Here is a 26,458-nt window from a genome sequence, read left to right on the forward strand (position 1 = left end):
AACCCTGTGTTGCTGAAGACTGACACAGAAGTGGCTTTGGCCACAGGGAGGGTTCCTGCAGATGAGCATTTCAGATGACACTAGCCTTTCCAGATCAGACACACGTCAGTTTTGCTGATGATTAAGCAAGCTCAGGTCTAGAAGTCTAATAACATCAACATAAATTTCTCTAAGTTACAACTCCTACAATATTCTGGTATGTACCCAAAACTCTGGAAGAACAACAAAAGAAAAAATTGCTAAAGAAATGACAAATGTCTCACTCTTTTATAATGTCAGAAGAACTATGGGCAGAAAAATTGAAACCAGGATGAAAGAAAGGTTTGAAAGGAAATTGAGTCTGTGTTTATAAAAGGATTCCAGTTCTGGATGAACTGTCCAGCTCAACCAGTTGCTTCAGAGAAACATGATTAAAGTGATGACTGAGGTGTTCTGCGTCCCAGCCTCAGTTTCCTCTATTCCCCTCTGAGTCCAGTGACAGCCAATCAGAAAGGAACCTGGCCCGGAGGCTTGTCAGTGATGATAATTGAAAACATCTGTCCATGTAGCAAGTGTGGGAAGCCAGTGCTGTTCCCTGACAGGGAGTTCTCAGACGGCAAAGCCATAACCACGACTGTGCTCATATTCTCCTTCCTAGACTTTCTCACTGCCAGCTGTCTTTATTCTCCTGCCAAGAAAGCAAGGGGCCTTGGGGCTCTGACCCAGGCTGGGGTTAAGTCAGCTGGGACCGGGGAAAGGAGGAGGATGAGCTGACTTAGAGTTCTGGGGATGGAGACGAGGGATATCTGATTGAGAACCAAAGAAACCAGAAGCTGAGGAAATAGAATAGCAGAGACACGAAGAAGCTCTACGAAGAACAAGAGACAGCACCCTAAGAATATTTCAGTTTCTAGGCCCAGGAGACATGGAAGTAAGTCTTGGCATAACCATTTCAGTGTGATATCAGCCGTCCTCCCTGAGCCTCGAGTTTCCCACCCTTAAAATAGGAAGAATAATTGTGTCTGTCTCATAAATGTGTTGTCAAGAAAAATAAAATAATGCATTTTAGATAAAGAAAGGACTGACCATTTGTTCACTATGTTGTGAGGTGAAAAGTGGCTCCCCACAAAGCCCTTGAAATATAGAAATCTAGAGGCAGATACCTTTCCTGAGGAAGATGTTACCTATTTCATGAGTGCCTAAGACCCTGCTGGCCAGGCCATATTGACTTAGATGATCACTGTGCTGTTCCTTTGAACATTGCTCATCTCCTGCATGCACCCTTTCTGGCAGTCCTTCGACAAATGTGCTCCTGAGTTCCTCAGTACTAGCCTCTCTCTGTCCAGAGAACCAAACTCGGCCAGAGCTAGCTTTTGTCGCACCTATCCGGCTGCCTTTCTCCTCATGCTCCAGTGACTATCCCCATCCTAGCAGATTGCCAGATCTTTTGGCTTGGTGTTGAGCATATCAAATGGAAATCAAGTTAGGAAACTTCCAGTAAATATTGTTTCAGCCAACTGAGGGGAAATTATACATAGTAGGTTAAAGTAAATCTAAAACAAGGAAAGTTGGAGCTGGAAGCATGAAGGAAATAAAGTTCTCAGGAAAGTTGAGATGTTCTCCATGATGTGGCAAGAAGAAAAAAGCTTTATTAACAATATTTTGATGCCAGGTATGGTGGCACATGCCTAAACTCCCAGCACTCAGGAGGCTGAGGCAGGAGGATCGACATGAGGTGGGGACCAGCCTGGGCTACATAACAAGAGCCTGCCTCAAAAACAAACAAACAAACAAAAGCAAAGAATATTATGAACCAGTAGATTTAGAAAGAAAACACAGGTAAAAAATCTATAAAAGACCTTTAAAACTAGCAAATTATCCAGATTATTTCATTATTTAAGATACTCTCTACATGAACTAACCACCCCTAGAAATTGCATTAATCATCACATTACAAATATATTTACAACTAACTCACAGCTATTTGATACATCCTAATGTCCCCTGGAAAGCTAGAAAGAAGAAAGCCAGCTTGCAAAGCAGCAGAAATTAACTCTAGGGTGGGTCTTAGGCTGTGAAAAAATCTTGCTCAACACATGGTGGCAAAAAATCATACAAAAGGAGAGGCTTGGGGAGACCACTTTGTCTCCTTAGTCAGGAACAGTTCTGTATTGTATATGCATCCAACATAAACACTGGCTCAGGATGTTATTCTACTGACAGTGTTTGCATTTCCTTATGGTCATCAGCTGGGTGACCACCACTACTTGGCTGAGAAACACTTTAGCCATAAAGAAAAGCTCCACAAGTAATAGTGAGGGCGAGTTTGTGTTCACTGCAGAGCAAGAATTCAGATCCAACAAGAGATTTCTCATCCAACTGAAATGAATCAAGCTGTTTAACCTACTGAGTGACTATAAATCAAGAGTGTTGTGATATTAGTAATCCTCCTAGATAAGGCATTGCAACAAGGCACCACACACAAGTACAGATGCAAAACAAAGCACTTCCATGGACCCTCTTCGATTCAGCAGCTTGTACATCTTTCCTACCCCTAGAATCGTTACTGTAATGAAATGATCACTTAACAGCTGACATTGGTGAATCTTTTTCACCACTGACAGACTATATTTGTCCCTGCAGTGATTGCCTCTTTAATATGCATATTCCACTATAGAAAGTCCTAATCTTTTGATAAATACTAAGCCAACAAAATATGGGGAAGAAGGAAATGTTCATCTACTGAAAACCGGATTTTAAAAATATGTATTGTGAAGACTGTAAAGTTGCTTTAGCTAAAAATGAAGCCGTTCTATATGTGCTAGTCTGTAAGGATCCCTGAGACTTGCTCATTTGTGCAGACACTCAAAAACCTGCCTCAAATGTTTACCTCTGTAAATCACTCCTAGTACCTTCCTAAAGTCTCTTGTTTGTCTACTTTTATACCTTGATCTATCTATCATTTTACCTTCTTTCTATTCTCACTTAAGGGAAACATATTTCAAAATCCAACTCCAATTGGTTTCAGGTTTCCAGATTCTCTCTCATCCAAGATGCCTCCTATTACTTCTGTAGACATATCCAGGATTCTTTTGCAGTTCCATGTTCCTTCTGAAATTTCTCATCCACTGAAGGGCATGTTCCTGGCACATATGCCACCACCCTCTATTCCCAAGCCCATGTACATGTTCTTGATTGATGGTGTCACCTCTCACAGCATTATTTCAACTTCAGGGTCCTGTCCCACTGGACAAGCAGCCACTAGCCCCCAGCACAGCGAAGCTTCATGTTATCCCCTTGCTAGAATGGGTCTCTTCACCCAGTACCCCTGTTCTTTCATAGGTGCTATGAAAATAATATGCAGACTTCATACACACTGCTTTTTGACAAAAGATCAGGAGGTTCATGTCTTTTGCTTTCAAATCCCTATTGTCTGCTGTTCCGATTCTTTCATTTTAATAAATAAGTATATAGATTATAGTAGAGATGTATAAACACCCCATACCTAATATGGAAAGTATGCATAAACATATATTTAAAATATACACACGTATGTATGCAAGATAGTACTACAAACCCCTTACATTTCAGATTTCATTTTTTTGGCAGTTGATGATTTTGTTGTCAATCTTTATTACCAATTATTTCAAGTCAGCAGAGTTTAAACTTTTCAAAAATTGGATTTGCACACAAGGAAACTATCTTCCAGCCCAACTGTCTGGTGTTCCAAATAAGGAAACTGAGTAGTATAAGAGGGAAAAATTAGAGCAGGAGACAAAACTAAGCTTTCTCTTTCCTTGTCCAGTTGATCTTCCATTCCAGTCATGTGCAGTAATGGGGCTCAAGCCTTGTGGGCTCACTACTTCTTTCCAAGTTCTATGGTATTCTAGGTCACTTCGTCTTAAGGATCGCTACACACTTCCACAGGTCAATAAAAGGGATTATTCAGATACTCTCTTCACTTTATGTATTCTCATCTAGATTATGAGATCGTCTAAACTTTTATCTCACATAGATTTTCCTTTGGATTATGTATTTTCTGTAAGGAAAAAGGACTTATGAAAACAATCTTTAGAAGAAAGAAAGAAAGAAAAAGAGAGAGAAAAAGAAAGGAAGGAAGAAAGAAAGAAAGAGAGAAAGAAAGGAAGGAAGAAAGAAAGAAAGAAAAAGAATCTTCATGATTCCTGCAATCTATTTTTGACACTGTAACCTAAAGTAAATTCACACTTGAAAATGGATCATCCAAAATTCATATTTTACACTTACTACATTCCCTATTCCTCAAAAAAAAATCCCTCTGTTACATTTCAGTGTTGTATTTCTAAATTATATTCTCCACTTTCTGTTTTTCTTTTCAAAGAAAGTAAAAAGGAGAAAAAAGTAGAAAAGTTAGACAAAATGGCATAGAGAAGCTATCTTCCCTAAGTGAGACTGGTTTTTCCTCCTGAATTTAAGGGAAAATAAATAAGAATATCTGTAGCCAGCTTCCTTCAGACTAAAGATACAAAAATATTTGATTCTTTCCAGTTGCTTTCTGCTGGAGCAAAAAGTCATGCAGATGAGGAAGAGCTTAACCTGTCAGTCACACATAAAATAAAATTTAAAAATTCTATTAGCAATAGGTATAGAATGTTTGAGCTTTCTACTACAAACAAAAATTGGAATAAAGCTGTAGGTAATATACCACCTAATCTCAAAGATTTTGCAATTTAATTGAGGGAGATCAAACATATGTGCATGAAATAACTTAGAGGTAAAAATAAAACACATCAACAAAAATGCAATAGAGTCTGAATGTTTAAATGCCAAGAAAGCAAATAACAAAGTGATCAGAATACAATTCATAAAGGTTCCCTTGTAGAGACACACTTAAATATGATTTTGAGTATGGCATAGGTGTGGTGATAAAAATAGTAGTGATGTAAGTGCAAAATGATTCATATGTCCAGGACTATAAAACAGACGAGCAGGTAAACGGACCTCGGGACCCCTAATGGATTACAATCGGCTTTCACTGTAATTTTTTTACTTTTAACAATTGATAGGTTTTATTTTTCAGGACAGATTTAGGTTTCCAGAGAAACTGAGCATAAAGTGTGGAGAGTCTCCATGAACTCTCAGAGGGTTCCCCTGAGCGCGTACACACACAGCATCCCCTATCACCAACATTCTGCACCAGCGTGGTGTATTTGTTATAGCAGGAGAGCCAACATCAAGATATTATTATCTAAAGTCTATAGCTTACATCAGGGTGCAGTGTTTGTGCAATGCACAGTCTATGGATCCTTAATAAATGCACAGTAGCGTATAAGCGTCATAGCAGTTTCATACAGAATAGTTTCTCCACCCTAAAAGTCCGTGTGCTGTATCTATTCATCCTCAATCCCTGAAATCTCTGGCAATCACTGATATTTTACTGTCTCCATAGCTTTGCTTTTTCCAGAATACCCAGTCACTGAAATAGGACTACATGCATTTAAGATTTCTCTTAAAGACTATATGCATTTAAGATTCCTCCATGACATTTCATGGTTTGATAGTTCATTTCCTTTTGTGTCGGAACATTATTGCATTGTGTGATTATACCACCTGTGCTTACCCATTCACCTAGTGGAGGACATCCATGATCTGTAATGTAACAACCGCTGCTGATTTGTATTATTTTGTCTTGAGACTCTGTATCACCTTGAACGTTCTTGCTTTGATTTGTTTATATTTGTGATACTGGTATGCTGCTACTGTTCTATTTCTTTGTTTGTTCTTCATTTACTACTCTTTTTAAAATAAAAATAAGTAAATAAAGTTTTTTAAACTGAAATTTTAAACATATAAGGAATTCAACAACACATTTCTCAGGTAGAAAAACATATTTCTCAAAACATGTTTGCCTTCCACCTTGAGACTTCCTTGTCTGGTGGAATATGCTTGAGTAGAGCCAAAGCCCACTTTATCTTCTTGCTTCTGTCTCCGGTGCCATGAGAAAAATCGATTTTACGATACACAGTCAAATGACGAGAGTTAGGAAATTAAGTAGCACATTTCCAAATGAATATGGTTACTATCAAATATTTATTGGAGGAAATGTTGTTTCCTTTCTTCTCCAACTACAACACTGAATTGTCTTCACAATGAACCAGAGTAAAAATCCAAATTTGAATTTAGTCCTTTTTCTCTCTCCTTTGATCATAGTGCTAATTATGTCCAAAAAGCGATTCCATGAGCTTTTCAAAAAGGACATCGAAGCTGTTGTGATTCTCTATGTGGAAACAAATGTCACCTTGCACACCTGTGTCTTTCTTTTTAACACCAAATAACATTGATAACTGAATTACTTGAGTAGAAATAAAAAGAAGCTTCCCTTGCATTTGAAGAGGATTTGCTATAAAAGCCATTTATGTGACCCATGATCATGTATACACACTGGTTTTAAGGTGATACACACAAGGCTTTGCCAAGAAAACTTTAAAGTTCAAGCAGAAAAAATAATCATAATATCTTTCAGTCATTTGCTGCTAGCATTTGTTTCCTTAAAATGCACAGCTAAATACTCTCTACACAGATATTACTTGGTAGGCGGGGTATATCTTATTACTGGGTTATTTTCCAGTACATTTGGCATAGTTAAGGTAAAGTGTATTAACTTTCTCTCAAAATAAAGATGAAAACAGAGTTTTAGCAGCTATGAATGCTTCAGCCATTGTCAGGAAGTTAAGAACTGACAGGAGGTCCCAGTAATCAACTGCGCCTGGTGCACACACCGTAGTTTTCCCCTGGGATATCTGGTCTAATCCGACAATGTATCTGACTGGCATGAATGTAGAATTACTTGCAATAAAGATTTTATTTCAAGCTTGGATGATTTCCCCCAAAACATCTTGTCACTAAGGCAAAGTATATCATAGAATATCTGATTTTTTTTCCCTACAAGTCAGCTTTTGAGGGGGAAAAAAAATACACATTTCAACTCAAGTACTCAACTCAGGTCATTTCACTGTAAAAATCACATTTTAACATATCTAGCCTGATTAAAGATTTGCTGTGTTAAAGAAATCAGGGGGCTGTCAAGAGAGCTTACCCTGAAGTCTGGAAATGTAAAGAATAAGTCACACGTTTGCCCTGCAATAGTTTGCATCTTCCTTGCAGTAGCCTCCAATCCAAGAGGAGGCAGGACAGATGACTCTTCTAGCTAACACTTGGCTTCTGGAATATTTGTCTTTTTGCAACTAAATAACATTTAAAGGTCACATCTTCCATAAGTATGAAATTGCTTCCAGGCTATAAGAGAAATAATGAACGGCCTGGTCAGGATCACACCACAATGATCTTCATTTCTCTACTTACTCTTCTCTGTCTTTATTCTGTTCTCTTCCTTCAAGATGCCACATTAAGTCAGGATGTTCAGGACAGTATAACAGTAGGTAATAGGGCATCGCTCTATTTTGATTTCACTTAAACCTTTCATTTGGTGCTTGCTTACATTACTTCAGCCTTGGTGTCACATTGTTTAATTTATGCTTGGTTCATGTACTCTTAAAACATAGCTTAGGTTACCTATGCAGTTGCACCCCTTACTTACTAAAAGAACACAAATCATATGACTTTGCAATAATGGGATAGAAGTCATTATTTTAACATTTAATAATTAAAGCACATTATAATTATATACTGTTTCTAAATTTAAAATCTCTTCTATCTCTGTTACTATACTTCATGAGTAACGTGCAATATTATGATAAAAAGTATGAGTACAAATGAAAAGTTCAACATGTTAATAGCAGACAAAACTTACAAAATGTTCAAGTTTTGTCCCTGTTTTTCACTTTGTTAGCTGTGTGACATTTGCACAGATCATTTAACCAAGAAGTCTCAGACCTTGCTACATGCTAGGTTTGTCTGGGTGGCATTTTTGAAACTCAGAGGTCTGGACCTCACCCCCAGATTATCCAGTCAGAACCATTTCTCTTTTTCAAAAGCTCTAGTCAGACGGAAAACCAGTCTTCCTTCCTTGTTAATAAAATAAGAATTGACAGAGACAAATGTAACCACATATAATAGAGGTTAACATTCCTATAATGTGCAATTATCACAAACTTTTAAAATCTAATCTTCAAAAACATTCAAAAAGTTACTTTTGCCAATCACTTGACTTACTAAATGAGGACACTGAAGCTCAAAGACCTGATAAAACTTTTCTATCACCGCACAGTTAGTCACATAGAAGGAAATTTTCAGACGCTGAGAGTCCAGATTGCAGCTTTTCCTTCAAGCAGTGGTTTCCTTTCTCCAATAACACGCAGAGCTTTTACAATATACCCAGGCCTCACTGTAGGCCAATTGCGACAGATTCCCTGTGGGTAGGTCGCAGACACTGACATGCTTTTGAACATTCCACAGATGATATTCACATGCAGGATGGATTGGGAATGACCAGAACAAGTTTGGAATACATAAATTACTACACAGATATAAACGATGATTTTACGTCAGTTTTGCTGAGGACAAAGCTTGACTCCAAAGTAAAAAGGAATGATTCATAAAATGTCAGGGTTTCCCTTTCACAAACTCAGTTTCTTTCTGTGGGAACTTCCCTGATTCCCTCGCATTCACTGTCACAGCTTTGTTTTAGCACGGCGCTAGGTACCTAATAACACCCATGAGAAGTGACACTTCACAGGGAAGAAAGAGAAGTCCAACTATGCTCTGGGCTCACCAAAGCCTGGCCAGCTCTGAGGAGCTCGGAGGCATCTGGCCCACCAGAACTACCTCCAGATCTGAAGTGCCTTGGCCTTTACGCCTTCACCGCGATCTGTCACTTCCTGTGAGTGTAGCTAGGGGTCTCTTGGGGTGAACCCTGCAGGGCTGGCACCTGAACCTGTCTGTGGACTGAATACCCAGCAACTGGGCTACGAGTCTGTCCCTAAAGACAGGTCTGGGCAGCACCTGTTGTGTCCACGATAGTCTATCCTCTGGGCCACTGGAAAGCATCATTTGTATGTTTGGGAAGCAGCTCTCCTGGGATTCTGGAAGGCTTCTTTTCTGAGGAAACCAATATTTAGGGCGATAAACTACAAGCCCAGCAATTGGAGATAGTTCTGCATTCAGCTTCCTGTCTTTTCCTCCACTATCCATCCAAGGTTCCTTCCCTCACCCTCAGCTACTGCCTCTGCTGGTCACGGTGACTGGCTGACCGGATGCAGCGATTTAAACCTTCACACGTGAGGGGTCCAGGCTCCTGTTCCCCTCAGAGAAGGATTTCTGCCACGTCCACTGACCCTCCAACTGTTCTCACAACAGAGAACCTGGAGGCCCATGTAGATCTTCTGGGTGCCACACATATTATCCCCCACTGGATCATCATCATTTCTATATAAATTTATGTATAAGCAATCATTTATATCTGTCTCCCCTATAGGATCAGATACTACACTTGATCTTAGCCAGACGGCTGAGAAGCGATCCCCATAGGATCAGGTTAATTATATCTGCTTTCATAATGACTCTTGGCCTTCACTGCTGGTCCTTAGTCCCAAGAAGCCCAAGTGCCCAGGAAGCAGCAAAGCTAATAATATGATTAGATGTACCATTCTGATACAGGGATTCAAACAGAATAGCATCCTTATAAGCTGTCTATTTTGTTCCTGATAATGCCATGTTCTGTTACCTATCTTCATACGACTGAGTCAGGTCCCTTTGCCTGACGCTTACACCTTGCTTCTTGGTATTAAAATTACATCTACCTGACTCCCTGCAATTACGCCCCATATCCTGGCCTGTATTATTCCAGTCTTCTATCATGCCCTTTGGAATCAATGAGCCTCGTTATGACAAGGGCTCTCCTACAGTCGTTCCTCACTCTCAGAACGAAGTCTTCTACCACCACAAAGGGGTTTTTGTGGAGTATCAGTGGTGCTTAAGAAGAGTTCTGCAATTTCACTGACCTTGTAGTTTCTATCCAGTCTCCTACTATAATTCTTAAATGCCTCGTACCTTACACCAGCTCTTTTTCTCCACAGATACAATACCCAGCTCCCCCCGTAGTGAGAGTTTTGACAATTGGGCTGTCACCTTGTGCAAGGATCTGTCGCTGCTCCATCTGCCACCATTCCCAGGCTTTTTCTTCCCAGTGAGGTGGCAGGTGACTAAGTTCCAAATCTCCGTCTTATTTTCTGGCTGTCTTGGACTGCATCTAAAACCAACAGTTACAGGTTAAGTTTGCCAGGAGTCCCTGATGTAGACTATGACGTACAAGGGATTTATTGGCGCTCATCCCTGGAGAAAAGGAGGAAGTATCAGCAGATTGGGTGTGCAAAGAAGCTGAGCTGATGTGTGAACCCTACAAAGCTCTGTCCAGTCCCACAGAAAGCTCCAGAGCTCATGGAGCCTGTCAGAGTTGTCCCACCATGGGCAGGAATGATCCAGCTTTTATAAGGACAATGAGATCAGTCAGTGCCCTTGAGCAACATTTCATATTGGAACTTTTGAATTTTTTTTTTATTTTAAAGAGAAAAAAGAGAAACGATGAAACAGGTTAGTAGGACAGTTACAATAGTTGATACACTGCATATTGCTGTCTTCCTAGTAGTTAATCAGAGTACAAGATACAGGCATGATGTCTTTGTCTAAATAACATTAGCACAAAGCAATTAAGGCAAACCATAGATACGAAAACAACTGGAGACCATCTGCAAACCCTGCAAATAGGTAACAAGTCTTCTCTTGCAAAGGAAATTCAATGGCTCATCTTTGTGTCCAAAGAAGCCACCATCACTACCAAACTGATCCATGTAGCAATGGTCCCTTAGCAGCTGGAGCCTAGAAACCTCTTTTGTGAAGCTCAGGATAATGCCCAGGAGTAGTTCTCTAAAAAATAAGACATGTCCTCCTGTTGATAAAACTTCTTACAACCAGAGGTCACAGATATGTGTGCTGGATGGTAGAATCAGGAGTTAGCCCCGCAACCATATTTACAAAAATATGCTAAAATGTGTAGTTCATTCCTCGACCACAGAACAGATGATAAACGTATATGTCTAAAAGCAAAGTGAGTAATTCGCTGTCTTTGAGTAAACCATTGTTTATGTTTTATAAAGGTTTGCATTTCTGCAAATACATCAAAAATTCTACCTAAAATAGAATGTGATGGCCAGGTTGTAAATGGCCAAAAAAATGGTGTTATCTTTAAATTCAAGCCACTCGTAGCATTAGCAAGATCAAAATTATACTCTATTCTATCCTCCTTTCACAAGTTTCATTCAGACTGGATCCATGTAGTAAACTTGTCAGATATCATATGAGAAGGAAAGATGACGTCTTGCACAATTACCATCCTTTAACAAGCCCTCAAGAAATATTAGTTCTCTTTATTTCTACCCTCATGCTCTGATTTTCTCGAAACTAAGGTGTGCAGCAATGTAATTACCATGCCATAACTGAAACTAATTTTTATCTCAAGAACTCATTCTTCTGAATGACTTAACTTCAGTTGGTTTAGATCATCTTCCAGATTTTCCTGGGTTTTGCTCTCTCTATTCTGGAAAGCTATGTACAGCCTAAGCATTTGGTGGGGTGCAGGGTGGGCATCTGATTATACAGTATTTCAACATATACTTATTGAGCACCTAGTTGTATGAGACAAATACAAATCTTGGTCTAAGTATACAGCACTAGGCAAAAACAGATCATGTCCCTGGGCTTAAAATGTTTACATTCTACAAGGGAAAGGTAATGAGGCAGACTAGCAGGGTAGAAAGTATCTGGCTCTTGCTACTTCTGTAGACTGGTGTCTGTTCCTTTCTGCTTTTTAGTAATCATCTCCAACTTCTAGTGCCAGGTCTAGCTCTCATTCACTGTTCATGAGGTACAATGTCCTGTAAAGCTGTCTTAGGCCACCTTTGCTTAGCTATGCATGCAGTAATTTCTACTGAGCTATTCTTGGTATACTAGACACGGCAAATCTGGAATCTGGCTGCATCTTTCCCAAAGATAAGAATATTGGTGTGTCATATCTTAGAACACACAGACCATCTAAAAGTCCAAGCCCAGGAGCTGCACAAGAAGGACTCAGGATTTTGTGGGGTGTCACCTATTCTCAGCTCTCCATGATTGTCCTTCCCTCAACCTAGAAAAATCTTTCCCTGACCTGGCAGCAGAGTAGCGTGTGGGTCATCATCTGCCCCCCCAGTCAATGATTGGGCCATATCCCAGCCTTAATTCTGAGTTCTGTGTGGCACTTAGCTTCTGAAACTCAAAGGCAGCATCCTTTGAAATTCACTTGCCCTAACTTACAGTGTAATGGTGTATTGGCTGAAACTTGGGGAAAGTCAAATGTTAGAGGAAAAAAAGGCAAGGCAGAAACTTTAGTTACTGTAATACTATCTCATCTCATTTTAAACGATACCTTGGCTTTCCCAGGACATCTACTCTTTTGGCATTATTTGGGGGCACAAACCACACTTCAAGCGTCATTGAATCCACCATCTCATATAGGAATCGCAAATGTCTTGCCTGAATACCTCCTTTGATGGAGAACTCACGGCCTTTTTATGTACAAACATTTGATGACCTTGATATTTTTAGGGAAAATCTATACCAGATATTAATAGAGGTCAAGTCTAAGTGAAAGATTATAAGTGATTTTCTCTTGCCTGCACTTTCTAAATTCTCTATAATAAGTATGAATATGAAAGGCTGTTTTGAAGCAGCACTTTTTATGTTTACACACTAAGTATTAATGCAAGGTGAAACTTGTCTCTGTGATAATTCTAGTAAGTGGGCGACAAGAGGAAAGTTTGCTTTTCTTTCTAAAGCACAGCCATTTCCCTCAGCTATCGTGTCTTCCCTCATGGAGCTGCTTCTCAAACCAAACACCTTCAGTCAGGTGCTCTTCCTTTCCAGAGCGGAGGACTGTGCTCACACGCACACACCTTGGTGCTTGACTGTTTTGCAGGATCCCCCTCAAAAGTCAAGTCACCCTAGAAAATAGCTAAAACATTTTTCATCAAAAAGTAAAATTAAGTGTGGATGAAAATTTAAGCACGGATGAAAAATGATGGTATTTAAACTGCAGCTGATTTTCTTTCAGCTATTCTGATAACTTTTAAACAAGGAGACAGCTTTTCAAAAAACTGGGAGAGATATTATGTAGATGCCTTTAATGGGAGGTGAAGTGGCTTTCTCCTCAGTGCATGAAAGGAACTATAAAAGAAAGGGTAAGGAATTCTGATTCCACACACTGATAGCATTCCTTTTAAGTTCATCTGGTATCACAAGGCATAGATTTAAGTACTGTATTTTTTGCTAATATCTTATGATTAGGTGCATTAGTCTGCTTGGCTTAATGCTAACTCATGTATAGCACACAATATTCTGTATAAAACGTTACAAGCACATGCTAGTTTTTATCTGTTGCTTTAGGAGAACTTAGGTAGAAAATAAAAGCAGTCCTATAGCTATTTTCTTAAAATGCTCCCAACATGTGAAATATTTCATAGCTTTTCTCTTCTAAGGGCAGAGTAGAGTCTTCCCATGAAGTTGAAACTATCAATGCTTACTGATGAATCAGCAAAGCTCAGGGAATCATAATTAAGACTTCTCTTACAATCGAGATTATCAAACCATTTAAAAACTTGAAGGAAAATGCCTAAGTGAAACCATAGTTGAAATTCTTCATCATTGCACCAATAATTTATTTTCATTCACAATGAAAAATCAAAGTTTTCATTAATTTAAAAATTTTAAAATTGGAGAAAATGGTAATACATATTATTTGGGTTTTCTTTTATCTGTGTAGCTATATCCTTGGATATAAACTGGAGTGTTAAAATATCCAAATATGCTGGGGACATAGCTCAGTGGCACAAGCGCCTGCCTGGCAAGTGAGTTTGATTCCCAGTATCAATAAAATAAATTGAAATAAAATATCAAAATACATCACTAGGACTTCTTGCTGCCTCCAGTGGACTTCCAACTCTTCCTCTAGCCTCAGCAGTAGGAAGCCCCTTGATCTGAAATTCAAAATTCCTAGATCTTTATTATTGACAAAAAAGAAATACCCATACCCCAGAGCAGCAAACACTGTAAGCCAGCTCTACCGTTTATTCCTATGTGGCTTTGTTCAAATTGCTGAATCTTTCTTGAGCTTATTTTGTTCATCTGAAAAAAGTTCATCGAAAATTTTCTCTCATGTATGAAAAAACAAAAACTGGGAAGAAGAATATCCATAATACACAGTAACATTATGATTGTTTGAAAGTCAAGTACTGGTTCAGAATGCACACCAGAGACCATGGCAGAGCAAGACACACCACGTGCATGTGGGATCAGGAGTGTACAAAACTGCCTGAGAAAGGCAGCACCACAAATTAGTGGAAGTGAGTGGTTTTTTCAACCAGTGTTGTTATTTGGGAAAAGAGGCTTTTTGTTTTTTGTTTTTCAATACATGAGGTTGAACACAGGTCCTTTGCACCGAGCTGCTTTGAACTACATCCCTCATTCTTTTTTATTTTCTGTTTTGAGACAGAGTCTCAATAAGTTCTCCTAGCTGGCCTCAAACTTGAAATCCTACTGCCACAGCCCTCATGAATACTGGGATTACAGGTGTATACAACCAATGGGGAAAAGATAAATTTAAATTTACATCATTTCATAAGCTAAAATATATTTAAAATAAATTAGAAAGTATATTAAAAAAATTTAAATGCACTAAAATGACTTGAATATTTATCCTATTTCTTAAAATTGATGAATTTTATAATAAAAAGGGTGAATTCAAGAAAGAAATAATCCTAAAACTTGACTACACAAAAATGTAAGTAAATGAAATTAAATAACAAAAGGATTGAAAGAATAAAATAGTGCAATAAGGATAATAAAAGTTTACTCTTCTCATTACAAAAAAATCTCAGCTCTACATATATACAAAAGGATATTCATCAGAACATTGTTTGCAATAGCAAAATTTAGAAATGATCTGAAAGTCCACCAGTAGGAGAATGATTTTAAAAATTAAAGTATTTCTATACTGTGAAACATAACTTTTGAAAAAAAGAATAAGATATTTTTGAATGTACTGACTTGGAAAGATGCCCATGCCATATAGTTAAGGAGGTGTAAAAGCAAATTAGAGCACATTATGTATTTTATTATTCATACTTTTTAAAAAAGGATATTTGTAGTATTTAATGCATATATATTTTATAAAAGCAGATATATTATTTATGTGTAACATATATAAATGGATAAATAGTAAAAAACTATTCAGAAAGAATACTCATCTGTTAATTATACTTTAGAAGTTTCACGAGCAAATAGGTCTTACTTTTTATTCTTTTTAATAGTGTACTTTTAAAGACAATAAGCCACTTTTGTTATGTGAAGTAAATAGAAGGGATTGCACAAACAAACATCAAATTACACACTGTCAGTGGGAAAGAGGAGAGGAGATATTCGCATACAGGAAAATACACATGGCTGCTTCCTTGCTTTTGATAACTTCTTACCCATTTCCTAAATTCAAAGAGTCTTAACTTCAAGTCTTAACAGACCATTCTCATCTGCGGTATTTTTAAAGAATAATATCAAGCGATAATATTGCTCACAATCTGCTGCGTTGTCAAGGTGTGGTCTCCGGCAGCAGTGTCACAGCTACCTAAAACTGGTGAGGGATGAAGTTTATCGAGTTTCTCCTTAGACTTGCTGATTCAGAAATCTGGGAACACAGCCCAGCAATCTGTGTTTGAATATGCCTTCCAATCACCCTCAGGAAAAGAGAAGTTAGAGAAGCACTGGTCTGCTCTTTTACCCTAAGGCAGGGTTTCTCTGCTGGAGTGCTGCTGTCCTGTTGATCGGACAGCTCCTTGAGCCAGAGGCCTACTAGGTGCAGCAGCCTTTGCCTCTACCCACAGATGCCAGAAGCATTTCCCACCTCACATGTCTTGACGATCAAAAATTTCTCCGGACATCCCAAATGCCTCCATTTGGCAAGAGAGGGAAGAGGGCAAAAAGAAATTGCTCCTGGTTGGAATGGAAGCCATTTCCTAAGGAAATAGTCCAAAATTGGGAGGAAAACCACCCAGAAAATTTCTCTTTCTCTCTCCCTCTCTGTCTCTCTCTCATTCTCTCTCTCTTTCTCTCTTTCTCTCTCTCCCTCTCTTCCCCCACCCCTGCTTTTATCAATCTTACTTATACTAAGTAATCATAGGATTCAACCCATTCTGTCCTAAATAAACTAAAAATTAAATGGTATTTATTACAGATATAAGACATGATAATTGCTCATTAGTTTTAAAATGGGGGATACAGAATTACATAAATAGTATTTTCCCAAATGTGTAGGTACATAAATTATGTGAACCTTGATATCATCTTAACACTGATACAGCAGTGTCATTCTCTTTCTCAAAACCCAGGAGCAAGATGCCCATCATCCTTAGAATTAAATCCCAAATCCTTACCAAGGCCCCTCATTCCCCGCGGTCTTTCCTGCCTGCTTGCCCTCCCTCCCTGCCTCCCTGGCCTGCAGCCACCCTATTTATCTCTGTTCCTACACCTCAAGCAGGACCTTGCCACAGGGGCACCACCAGGAATGAATTCCCTACCAGGAATTCTCCTTTCCCTTTGCACATCAAGCAGAACTCAAGTCAAATCTCCCCTTCCTTCCTTCCTTCCTTCCTCTCTCTCCCCTTCCTTCCTCCCTCCCTCACTCCTTCCTTCCTTCCTCCCTTCCTTCCTTCTTTTCTTCCTTCCTCCCTTCCTTCCTTCTTTTCTTCCTTCTTTCTTTCCTTCCTTCACTCTTTGTTTATTAGTATTACCTGTTGACTATCCAAAAGTGGAAGCAAACAGGCCCTGCCCATGCTAAGCACGCAAAACTCTCTCAGGATGGATTCCAGGCCACTGAGATTTTTTTAAAGCATCCCACAGTCAGTAGAAGAACAACTACTTGTCTTCTTAAAGCACGTCCATGCTTGAAGTCACATTACATATTGATTAGTGTGCTGTTCATTGTCTGTTTCCCCTATGATATTACCGGCCTTCCTCAGTATCCACTGAGGAAGTAGATGCTGACTGCTCCCAGGATGCCTTTCAGATACCAAACTCCATAGATTTTCCAGTCTCTTCTATAAAATACCACAGTACTTACATATAACATATCCATAGCCTTTAAATATCTTTACATTACTCATGACACCTAATACATTTGCTATGTAAATGATTATTATATTTTATTGTTTAGAAAAATGACTAAGGAGAAATCTGTTCATGTTCAGCACAGATGCAATTTTTTTAATGTTTTTAAAATTTTACAACTGGTTGAACACACAGTTGAATAATCTATGGATATGGAGAGCTGGTCATCTGAGCTTCATTTGATCAGGGTCACTGTCTATTTTAGTCATTCTAACTGTCTCCAACATTCAGAATATTGTCCAACACACAGTAGGTACCAAATAGATATTTCTGAATGAATAAATGATTGCACTGATTGAGTTACTAGTGGTTTTTATAAACTATACTCTCCTAAACTTTGCAAATTTCTTCTTATTGGACATGTTGCTTTATAATCTGTAAAGAATTAAAGCTGATTTTTAAACCTACTTTTAAAAACTGTAATGTATCTGAAGTACAATGATTAGCATATAGAAAGCATTCAACAAATAGCAAGTTCTATTAATGTTCCTTCTTGATATGCGGCAAGCTAGGGGGATTTTTCTGATATCTCATCTTATTTGTCACAGTTGATACATTACAGAATACATATTCTAACTAGAAATATCAGTAACGGAAGCCTGTGCACTATTCTTTATTTTAATTTTCAGACTGTGTATCTCATTGGGTAGTCCGAATATTGTTTTAAAGTTCTTTAGGACATCTCTATAATGTCCATCCAATCATAAAAATACAAAACAAATGAGTGATATAAAATGTTTCCACCTTCTGCATTTAAATTAGTGCAAAGTAATTCAATAAATGACAAAATCAGGCCACGTTAGCTATCAATATGCAATTGCCATATAAGGCTCCTTTTCTATAATGTGCTTTGAGAATGCATAGCTCTAAAGATTACTTAAAAAGAAGATGTCAAAATAGAGCAACAATTCCCACTTAGGGTAATAGTTATGAGCTATTTTAGAAAATAATGATATAATATCTATATGTAAAATTGAAGACTACAATTAGTTTAAACAAATTGACTTATACATGGATATATAAAAGTGGCTGAATCATCTCAGTGATCACATTTAAATACACTGATGTCAAATGCAAAAATATTTTGTGAATGCTGTCCTCTTTTTGCAATATTTGAACATTTTTCAGACACACGACCATAATTTGAAAGAAGGCAGAATTTCTGCTAATTCTCTAATCTTATAAAAAAGACCAGTGCAGACAGCAGTGTAGTTTGTGCAAATTAAGGGTAGGCAAGCATATGGTTAGCATGGATCTCCCCCCCCCAAAAAAAATTACAGCTATAGGAAACATAAGCTGAGCATATTGAAAATTTATTCTATTTTTAACAGCCTCTCTTCAGTTAAGTGGTCAAAGTCACAATTAACATTTCATATGCAGTCGCTGAGCTATATTTTGCAAGCCAGGTGTGACCTGATGGCAGGAATATATTTACCACCATTCTCTCCCAATTCAAACGAAGCCATCCTAAATTTATGTGTGTTAGAAAATCACAGCGTTCCACAGAGTTAGACAGAGAGGGGCATTTGTAATACACTTTTGAGGTGTCCTGCAGGTGATTACACGGCTTTGGGTGTCCCTCACTGGTCACTATGGTAACAACAAAGCATAAACTTAAAAGGAAGTTTTCATCCATGTCTCTGTTTGGTGTTGGACTACTATTAAATAATTTGATCTTCTTAATTCAGCATTAATTTTAGTTGTGTAGCAAAGACCTCTTTCTGTTTGAGCCATTTGGCTGTGATTTCATGCAACTAAGAAATTTCTTTAAGTTAGCAATTTGGCTCACTTTTTGAACAACTTACCCAGCATAAGGCTTTTTTGAGTTTTTTGCAGGAGGTGGGGGCAGGGCTAGGGTCCAACATCTGTAGCATTGGATTCTAGATTGTTTCTAAAATAATCTTAAATTGATGGATCATTGCTCCTGCCATTTGGGTCTGACAAAAAGTAGCTCTGGCATTTCCTCTTCTTTTTCATGCTATAAACTGTATATCACTTTTCAGTTCTTGCCAGAAAAATGAATTCTTACCCATTTCAGGATTCTATAAACTTGAATTGTGCTTAGTAGTATGAGAGGTACTTTTACAATGAATATATATCAAATGCTATTTTATAAACAAATTCATAAAATCATAATTATGCATTTTTGTCAGGCTATGTTAAACTAAACAGTGCTAATAAATAGCCTTTCTCAAAAGTAGTTGAAGTATGGGGTCATTTCCCTATTAGTTAAGCATTCACAAGCTCTACATTTGGAATTTCACATTGTGGCTGAGCATCAGGTGTCTTTGTTATGAGAATTTGGGGGGAGTAAATGAATGGAGCGTAAACACACATCAAGAATCTCCAAATACTGATAATAAGTTCTAAATGTTTTTGCACTTTCTTACCCATCAGTTCATTGCACAATCACCTCTTAACCTTGCACTTCCATTTCTTATTCAGATTTGTTCCTTTGTGTTTCCCTGTTTGTGTTGTCATAAGAGGAGTTCTTTCATATCCTTGCAAAAAACAGGTTGAACCATAGCTGAAAAATCATAGCACTGCCACAGAGCTAAAGACTCATAAAATCTAACCAGGCCAAAGGAGTGGACCTGACCAAAAATGAACACAACTGATAACTGCGAGTTAGCTTCTATGGGGCTATGAAGCCAGGTAGCACAGTATGGTAAAATCCATAGTAATTTCAGAATTACATACACTTGGCCCTTAGAAAAAGCACCCCAGAGTAGAATTTTCTAATAGACACTCCTCAGTTTCATTTAGAAAAAAGAATCCGCATATGGTATTCAAGAAAGTTAAAAAAGACACATGTATTGGTCAGCATTCCCATTGCTGGAAAAAAATACCTAACACCAGCTCATTAAAGGAGGAAAGATTGAATTTAACTCATAATTTCAGAGTATTCAGTCCATGGTTAACTGGCTCCAAGGCAGAAATACGGCAAAAAGTATGACAGATCAAAGCCGCTCACTTAATGCCACCTTGGAAGCAGACCACGAGTGAAAAGTACCAGTGAGAGATTCACACTCCAAAGACACTCCAGTGAGCCACCTCCCACTGGGCGCCCCACCTAATCACCCAGTCACCTCTCTAGGAGTCTGGTAACCCTGTTAGTTCAGTAATTAGGATTAACTGGCACAACACTAGTTAAATAAAGATGAGCAGGAATATCTTCTGTAGGATTTTATGTTTTCATGTAATTGTAAATTCCCCAGAAGAAAAAATGGTCCATAATTTTCTTGAAAAATTGACCTAGAAATGCCATTTTCATGAAGCATATATATCAAAGAAATAGTGTTTGAAGAGTTCACTTTAGTGAGAGCTGTCCTGAGGGTATCGCCATCCTTTGGTACAAATGCATGATTCCTCAGGGAGGTTCTTCTCCAATAATACAACTTAGCTGCAGGTTAAACTACTGGAAATACAGTTTATTTTTTCTTCTTTCATTTTGGACTAGGTTTGGGTTTGGGGTTTGCATTTTGTTTTGTTTTGGGATGTGCGTGTGTGTGTGTTTCTGTGTGTGTGTGTCTGTGTCAGTGTGTCTGTGTGTATTGGGGATTTAACCCGGGGTTTTCACACTGAACTACATCCCCCAAACCTTTTTTTTTCTTTGAGACAGTGTCTTACTAAGTCTCTGAATTGCCCAGGCTCTGCTTGAACTTGCAGTCCTCCTGTCTCTCCTTATTATTTTGGAGCCTTTTCCTTCCTGCATACTAGATTGAATAAAAGCCATGCAGAAAATGCATTGCCTGTTATACTACACATAAGTCCACATTTTGTAACAGTGAATAAGCAAGATGGCACATATTTTGTATAATACATATCCATGTTTCCATATTAATTTTCTTAACTATATCTAATTTTTCTAAAAGTTATTGCACATAACTTGATTTTTCTGACTTAGAAAAAAATTCCAAGCTCCTATGAAAGCTCAATCTGTAATAATATAAATATAACAAGTGTGCAAAACTATGAGTTATTTTTTAAATTTTCCATAAAACAAGATTATTTGAAAACACACATAAGGTAGAGTTTTATTAAAGTCAACGAAATCAGACACACAAACTTAAATATCACAATGCTTCTCTTAATGAGAAACCTGAAACATAAATAAAGAGCAAAATAGAAGACAACGTGAAGTAGGGAGATCCTTTTCAAAATGGGAAGGGAATGAGAGATGGAGGAAGGAGAGAAAGAGGAGAGGGGAAGGGGATGCAAAAACAAGAGTTCAAAGAAAGAAATGGAAACACAGCCTTTGCAGACGGAAAGAGCACCAGGAGACGGAAGGACCGGGGATGGATGGAATGGACAGGGGACAAAAAGAGAATTTCAAGTGTGTTATGTACCCGTACCCACTGCCCATAAGAAATGTAATCATCATCTGTTTCAAGCATATGCTAATATAAAAAATTTAGAAATAAATGGAAAATATCCACAGAAATGAACACGAAAGTCTAAGTTTGATGCATAATGAATATTGCATATTGGTACATGCATAAAAATAAAATGAACATTTGTCCATAGGAAATAGGAAACATGCACTGGCAGAAATCTCCTCCATGAAGCCCACTCCGTGGACCACTAAGATCAAAACTCTCTGCAGAGGGGAGCTCAGACATGCAGCTCTGGCCCCTACTCTTAGTTTTAGTTTAACTCAGTCCTAGTTCCATCCTCTGGATTTGGTCTCGCTCTGGCTTCCAAGGCCAGGCCATCTTCTCAGCAGAAAATATATATAAGAACTCTTGGGAAATACAAAAACAAGTCTAGTCCTACTTCAGCCTTCTTGCTGTCCTCCCAGGGCTTGCATCCTACTAGCTGTGTCTTTCCAGGACCCCTGGAGAGCTGAGTTACCTCTCCACTCACCTAAGTCCCTCCTTTGCTATGAACTTTGTTATCGTTCACCTTATAACGTTCTGACAGCCATGACGCCCTCTCTGAGGCTCAGTTCTTAGACCAGCTTTGATTTCTATCCTTCCCTTCCTGGGTACAGCTCCCAGCTATCTCACATCTCATTGTCTCTGACACCAACTAAAATTATGGCCATAATTCGGTAAATGTATCTTCACTCTTCAACCCATCTTTACACTCTCCTTTCTCTCCTCTCAAATCCCTGGACTCCAAATCCTAATGATGTGCTACTCAGTTAGTCCAGATACCATGTGGAGGCCATTTACCATCGCACTTTCAGTAGTTTTCACGTTCGATTCTACTTTCTCCATAGCCTATCACCTGTGAGCCCTGCTCTCTGCTAGGTAAACCTTATCAGTTTAGATTTCTGCTATCAAGCCTAAAGTTCTTAAGGCAACTTTCACTTACAAGGTAGTCAATTGATTATTTATGTCGTCTTTCTCCATATTTGCCTTTAACAGTTTTTTGGTAATGGAATCATTGGAGTTAGGATCATTAAAAACCTATTAATTTTCAACCAAAAGAGAAAAGTCTCTTTTTCCTTTCCAGTGAATCTTAGTAATGGCTTTTTAAAAATATTTGTCTTGGAGAGGCTAGAGAGAGATCTCATACTAAGGTAAATTGACATGATAAAGGGAAACAGAGACCATTCCATTTGTCCCCAGGACAGATATGAAAATGGTAAAATCATTTTACAGGCTTTGGCAAATGAAGTAACAAAGTAGCATAGGTTTCTTTTTTATATTTCAAAGGAAACTTTAAATTTAAAGTCTCTGATAACTTACTGATACTCTTAAAAGTATAAGACTCTTTTCCAGAATTGTAGCTATGCCAACAGTACTCACAGGTACAAATGCTCTCCACTTAAAGCAAAAGAAAAAAGAAAATGCAAGCAGAATATCTTGAATATTCAGTCCAAATTTTACCCACAATAAATCTGCTACAACTAGACTGTCAATCATAATCATACCGAGAAGATGAGAATTAAGACCCTCTTGGGACGGAGTTTGCAATCATGGGAGGGCAGTAGAGTGAAAGGTCAGTGCAGCTATTAAGTCCAACGGTGGTAACAGATTACAGCAATGGTGTGGAACCAAACTCCCTGGGTTTGACTGTCAGCTCTGTGCAACATGAGACACTTCACCAGGCTGTGTCTCAGTCTTCTCCTCCATCAAATGGGCTAAGTAGAAGCCGCTTTGTGGGACTGTTATAAAGATTAAATGAAACCACAAAATGACTTAAAATAATAGTCGATTACTGTTGGTATTGGGTCAACACAAGTCAAGTACATTTTGTTAGCCATGCTATCTACAATGAACTTATGTCACGGGCAAGTGCGAGTCAGGGGACACATGTCCTGACAGATGTAAGTGTGACTGGGACTTGTTCAGAAGAGATTGTAGCCTTCATCACAGAAGTGGTTCTTCCAAGATTTAGGTTTCTGAGGAGCTGGAAATAAAGTGACTCTTCCTGCCTCATTGGTGCTAAACAATGTAGATCCACACAGGTAAAAATAAAAGGACTCAAAGTCCAACCAGCTCAGTGCTGGCTTAGACAAGCTCAGAGGCTGGAAAACCTGTCTTGTTACAAAGTGTTCTTTCGCCTACTCCTTCTTCCCCTTGGGTCAAGTTGCTGGCTGAAGGGCGGTGTAGTCTCTCTTACTGCCTGGTCCTATCCCCTGTCCTCACTTCCTTAGCATTACTAAAACCACATGCTTCTGAGTTTTGTTTGAAAAGTAAGTTGAAAAGTTGAAGTCATTTTTTGTCTCTATTTCTAGAAGGAGGTTTTATTTTCCTTTGAGGAGTCTTGAGTTAAACAGGCTCGGCATTACCCTCAATGAAACTACACCTAGCATTTCACTGGTATTCATTTCGCTAGCCGTCCATACCATCCTCACACAAGGGAACATTTCTTTGATTCCAATGAGACTCTTTTCCTGTGCAAATGCTACAGCATTCTGCATTTTATTGAAGTGTGAGCTGAGCTGGCTGTCCAAATGAATGGAGAAACTTAAAATTTTCCACGTACCTAAATGTCTCGAAACCTACCTCCTCTACAATGCATCTTCCTGTGAGCACCAGCCAAGAGCACTCTATTCACTCTGCATCACTAAAGACTTAATTTTCCTGGTCTTTAAGTCTATCTTCTCTTAGGAATTGTGTACACATTGTTCTAATAATTGCATATGGGTTCTTAAATAAATTTTTATGGATGTCTCACCTGTATCCTCTATTGTCTACAAGCATTTCAGAAGTAGACCCATTTTAATTCCAACATAAATTTGCTGTTTAACATACGTATTAATTCCTTTCACAAATATTTACTGAGCACCTATGATGACCAGGTATAATTAGGATTAAAAGTTTGGCAAGGTGAGGCATCCTTTCCTCAAAAGTCACAGGTTCTGTTCCCATATAGTAAAACATAAAGGATAGAAGATGAAATAGCGCTGTTTCAATGTGGTTTTTTGGAACCTGAAATGAATTTATACTTCCAAAGTAGCAAGAATTTCATTTCAAATGCCAATAAAATCTTTCTCTCTTATTCTGCACAGGATAGTGTCCAGAGCCTCCGAAAATCTCATGTCCACCCAGAGTTTAGGGATTGTGTTCGGTCCCACCCTCCTGAGAGCTGAACATGAAGCGGGAAACATGGCGGTCCACATGGTGTACCAAAACCAGATAGCGGAGCTCATGCTGAGCAGCTACAGTGAGATCTTCGGCTTGGCGGAAGACTGACAGACAAGACGAGTTACAGAACATGTTCACATCTGTCTTGATGCCTAATATTTTTACATTTCTGTAAACATATTTCTGAAATATTTTTTGCCTTTCAAGTGACAGATGCCTCATTCTGTGAAAACTTAACGATGATTTTGTGTTTAAGTTCCAAACATTTGAATAAAATAATCAACAATATTTGCCTATATTTGTTCTACGTTAACCCTTGTAATGCTGTTCTTCCCAGCACTTGTGGAAGCATGTCATGCATACCTCACACTCTTAAATGACATGTAGATTATAGTACAAATCCAAACTGTGGCCGTGATGCTGCTCACAGGCATCAGGTGTGTGGTTGCACACATGTGGACGTGAGCGTGTGTAGGTAACAGTGGTTGGGAGCATGAGTGTGTATGCGCAGATGTGCCTTCTTAGAGTCCACGGAGCCTGACACATCACCCCACCCTCCCACATGCCCACAGGTACAAGCAAAGCACTTGAAAAGGCAGAAGCTAATAATTTTCAAATAGAATGAAGGGGATCAAATTCTCAACCAAAACAGAGATATTTTATCTTTCAAGAGTATAATCCAGCTATTCTCAGTGCTACATGGTGAAATTTATAAATACAATGTGCTGAATGGCAATTTTTTTTCTGAAGAAACATGGCAAAACATTTACCACTGTATTTTTTTTTTTTTTTGTAAATACTATTTGTGGTTCCATAAACAGACTACCTTATAAATTAGAGGCACATTGGCACCCTGTAATTTTGATCTTTATTTTATACAGGAATTGCATAATTGCTCATTTTTAATGTTAACATCCATTTTGAATCTTCATCAAACTGTATATCTTCCTTTCCTTGGCTATATCATTTTATGTAGAATTTTTGTTGTGCTTCTGAGGATGCATTATTGGTGAATTACATTAAATCCATCTAGAAATAACTTTTTTAAAAGACTTTTTCTCATATGCCCTAAGGATTACTTGACTAGACATGGATTGCTTTACCATTTGAAGGTTAGTTCAGTTGTCATGGATAAACAAAAGGGTAACAGTCTAGAATATATCAAACATTGTTTCACTTTGAAAAGCACTTTCTAGCTGAGCACATCTCCTTCCCGGTTTTATGGAAATATTCTGCTGATAAAAATGTAGACTTGTGTTTGACAGCTTTTTAATAAAATTCAAACAGAATAAATAAAACTAATCCAGTGCAATAAAGACTAAGTCGACTTATCGATTTGTTCGTAAAATGAAAAATAAAGCATGTAAATAAAATTCGTGAAGCATGGATCCAAGAGCAAACACTTAGAACAATAATAAGCTCAGACGCAAAGGCTGTCTGTATCAGTGGGGTGACAGAGAGGAAGAGGGTCTATTCAATTGATGTACACAGAACTCCGGATGTGCACACAGCTCCAACATCCACAGGGCTGCCCGAGGAAATCCGAGGTTCACTTGTCTCTCCTTAATGTCTTCATTTTAGCCATGCTGCCAATAAATGGGCTCATGGCCAAGAACAGGGAAGTAACCACAACGAATGATGAAGTGCGGTCTCATCAAGTGAGACTTGTACACATATCACAAAGACAAAAGAGTCACTTGAGAGAGAACCTCATGATCTCAAGTCACCAGTACCAGGGAGCCAACAGATTGGCT

The 26,458-nt window shown here is 38.4% G+C and overlaps 1 protein-coding gene across 4 annotated transcripts in view; it reads left to right on the forward strand.

Annotated features, from left to right (window-relative positions):
• Nucleotides 1-24,992, forward strand: part of Arhgap15 (Rho GTPase activating protein 15) — a 590,914-nt gene extending 565,922 nt beyond the window's left edge. For all 4 annotated transcript variants that reach the window (XM_005390781.2, XM_005390780.2, XM_013517486.1 and 1 more), the window contains one exon: nucleotides 24,629-24,992. In XM_005390781.2, the coding sequence (XP_005390838.1) occupies nucleotides 24,629-24,812 (184 nt within the window). In that variant the 3' untranslated portion in view covers nucleotides 24,813-24,992. The remainder of the gene's footprint in view (nucleotides 1-24,628) is intronic.
• The last annotated feature ends 1,466 nt before the right edge of the window (nucleotides 24,993-26,458 follow it).

The sequence above is a fragment of the Chinchilla lanigera genome, unplaced genomic scaffold, assembly GCF_000276665.1.
Source record: "Chinchilla lanigera isolate Chin_1 unplaced genomic scaffold, ChiLan1.0 scaffold00039, whole genome shotgun sequence".
Taxonomy (NCBI): Eukaryota; Metazoa; Chordata; class Mammalia; order Rodentia; family Chinchillidae; genus Chinchilla; species Chinchilla lanigera.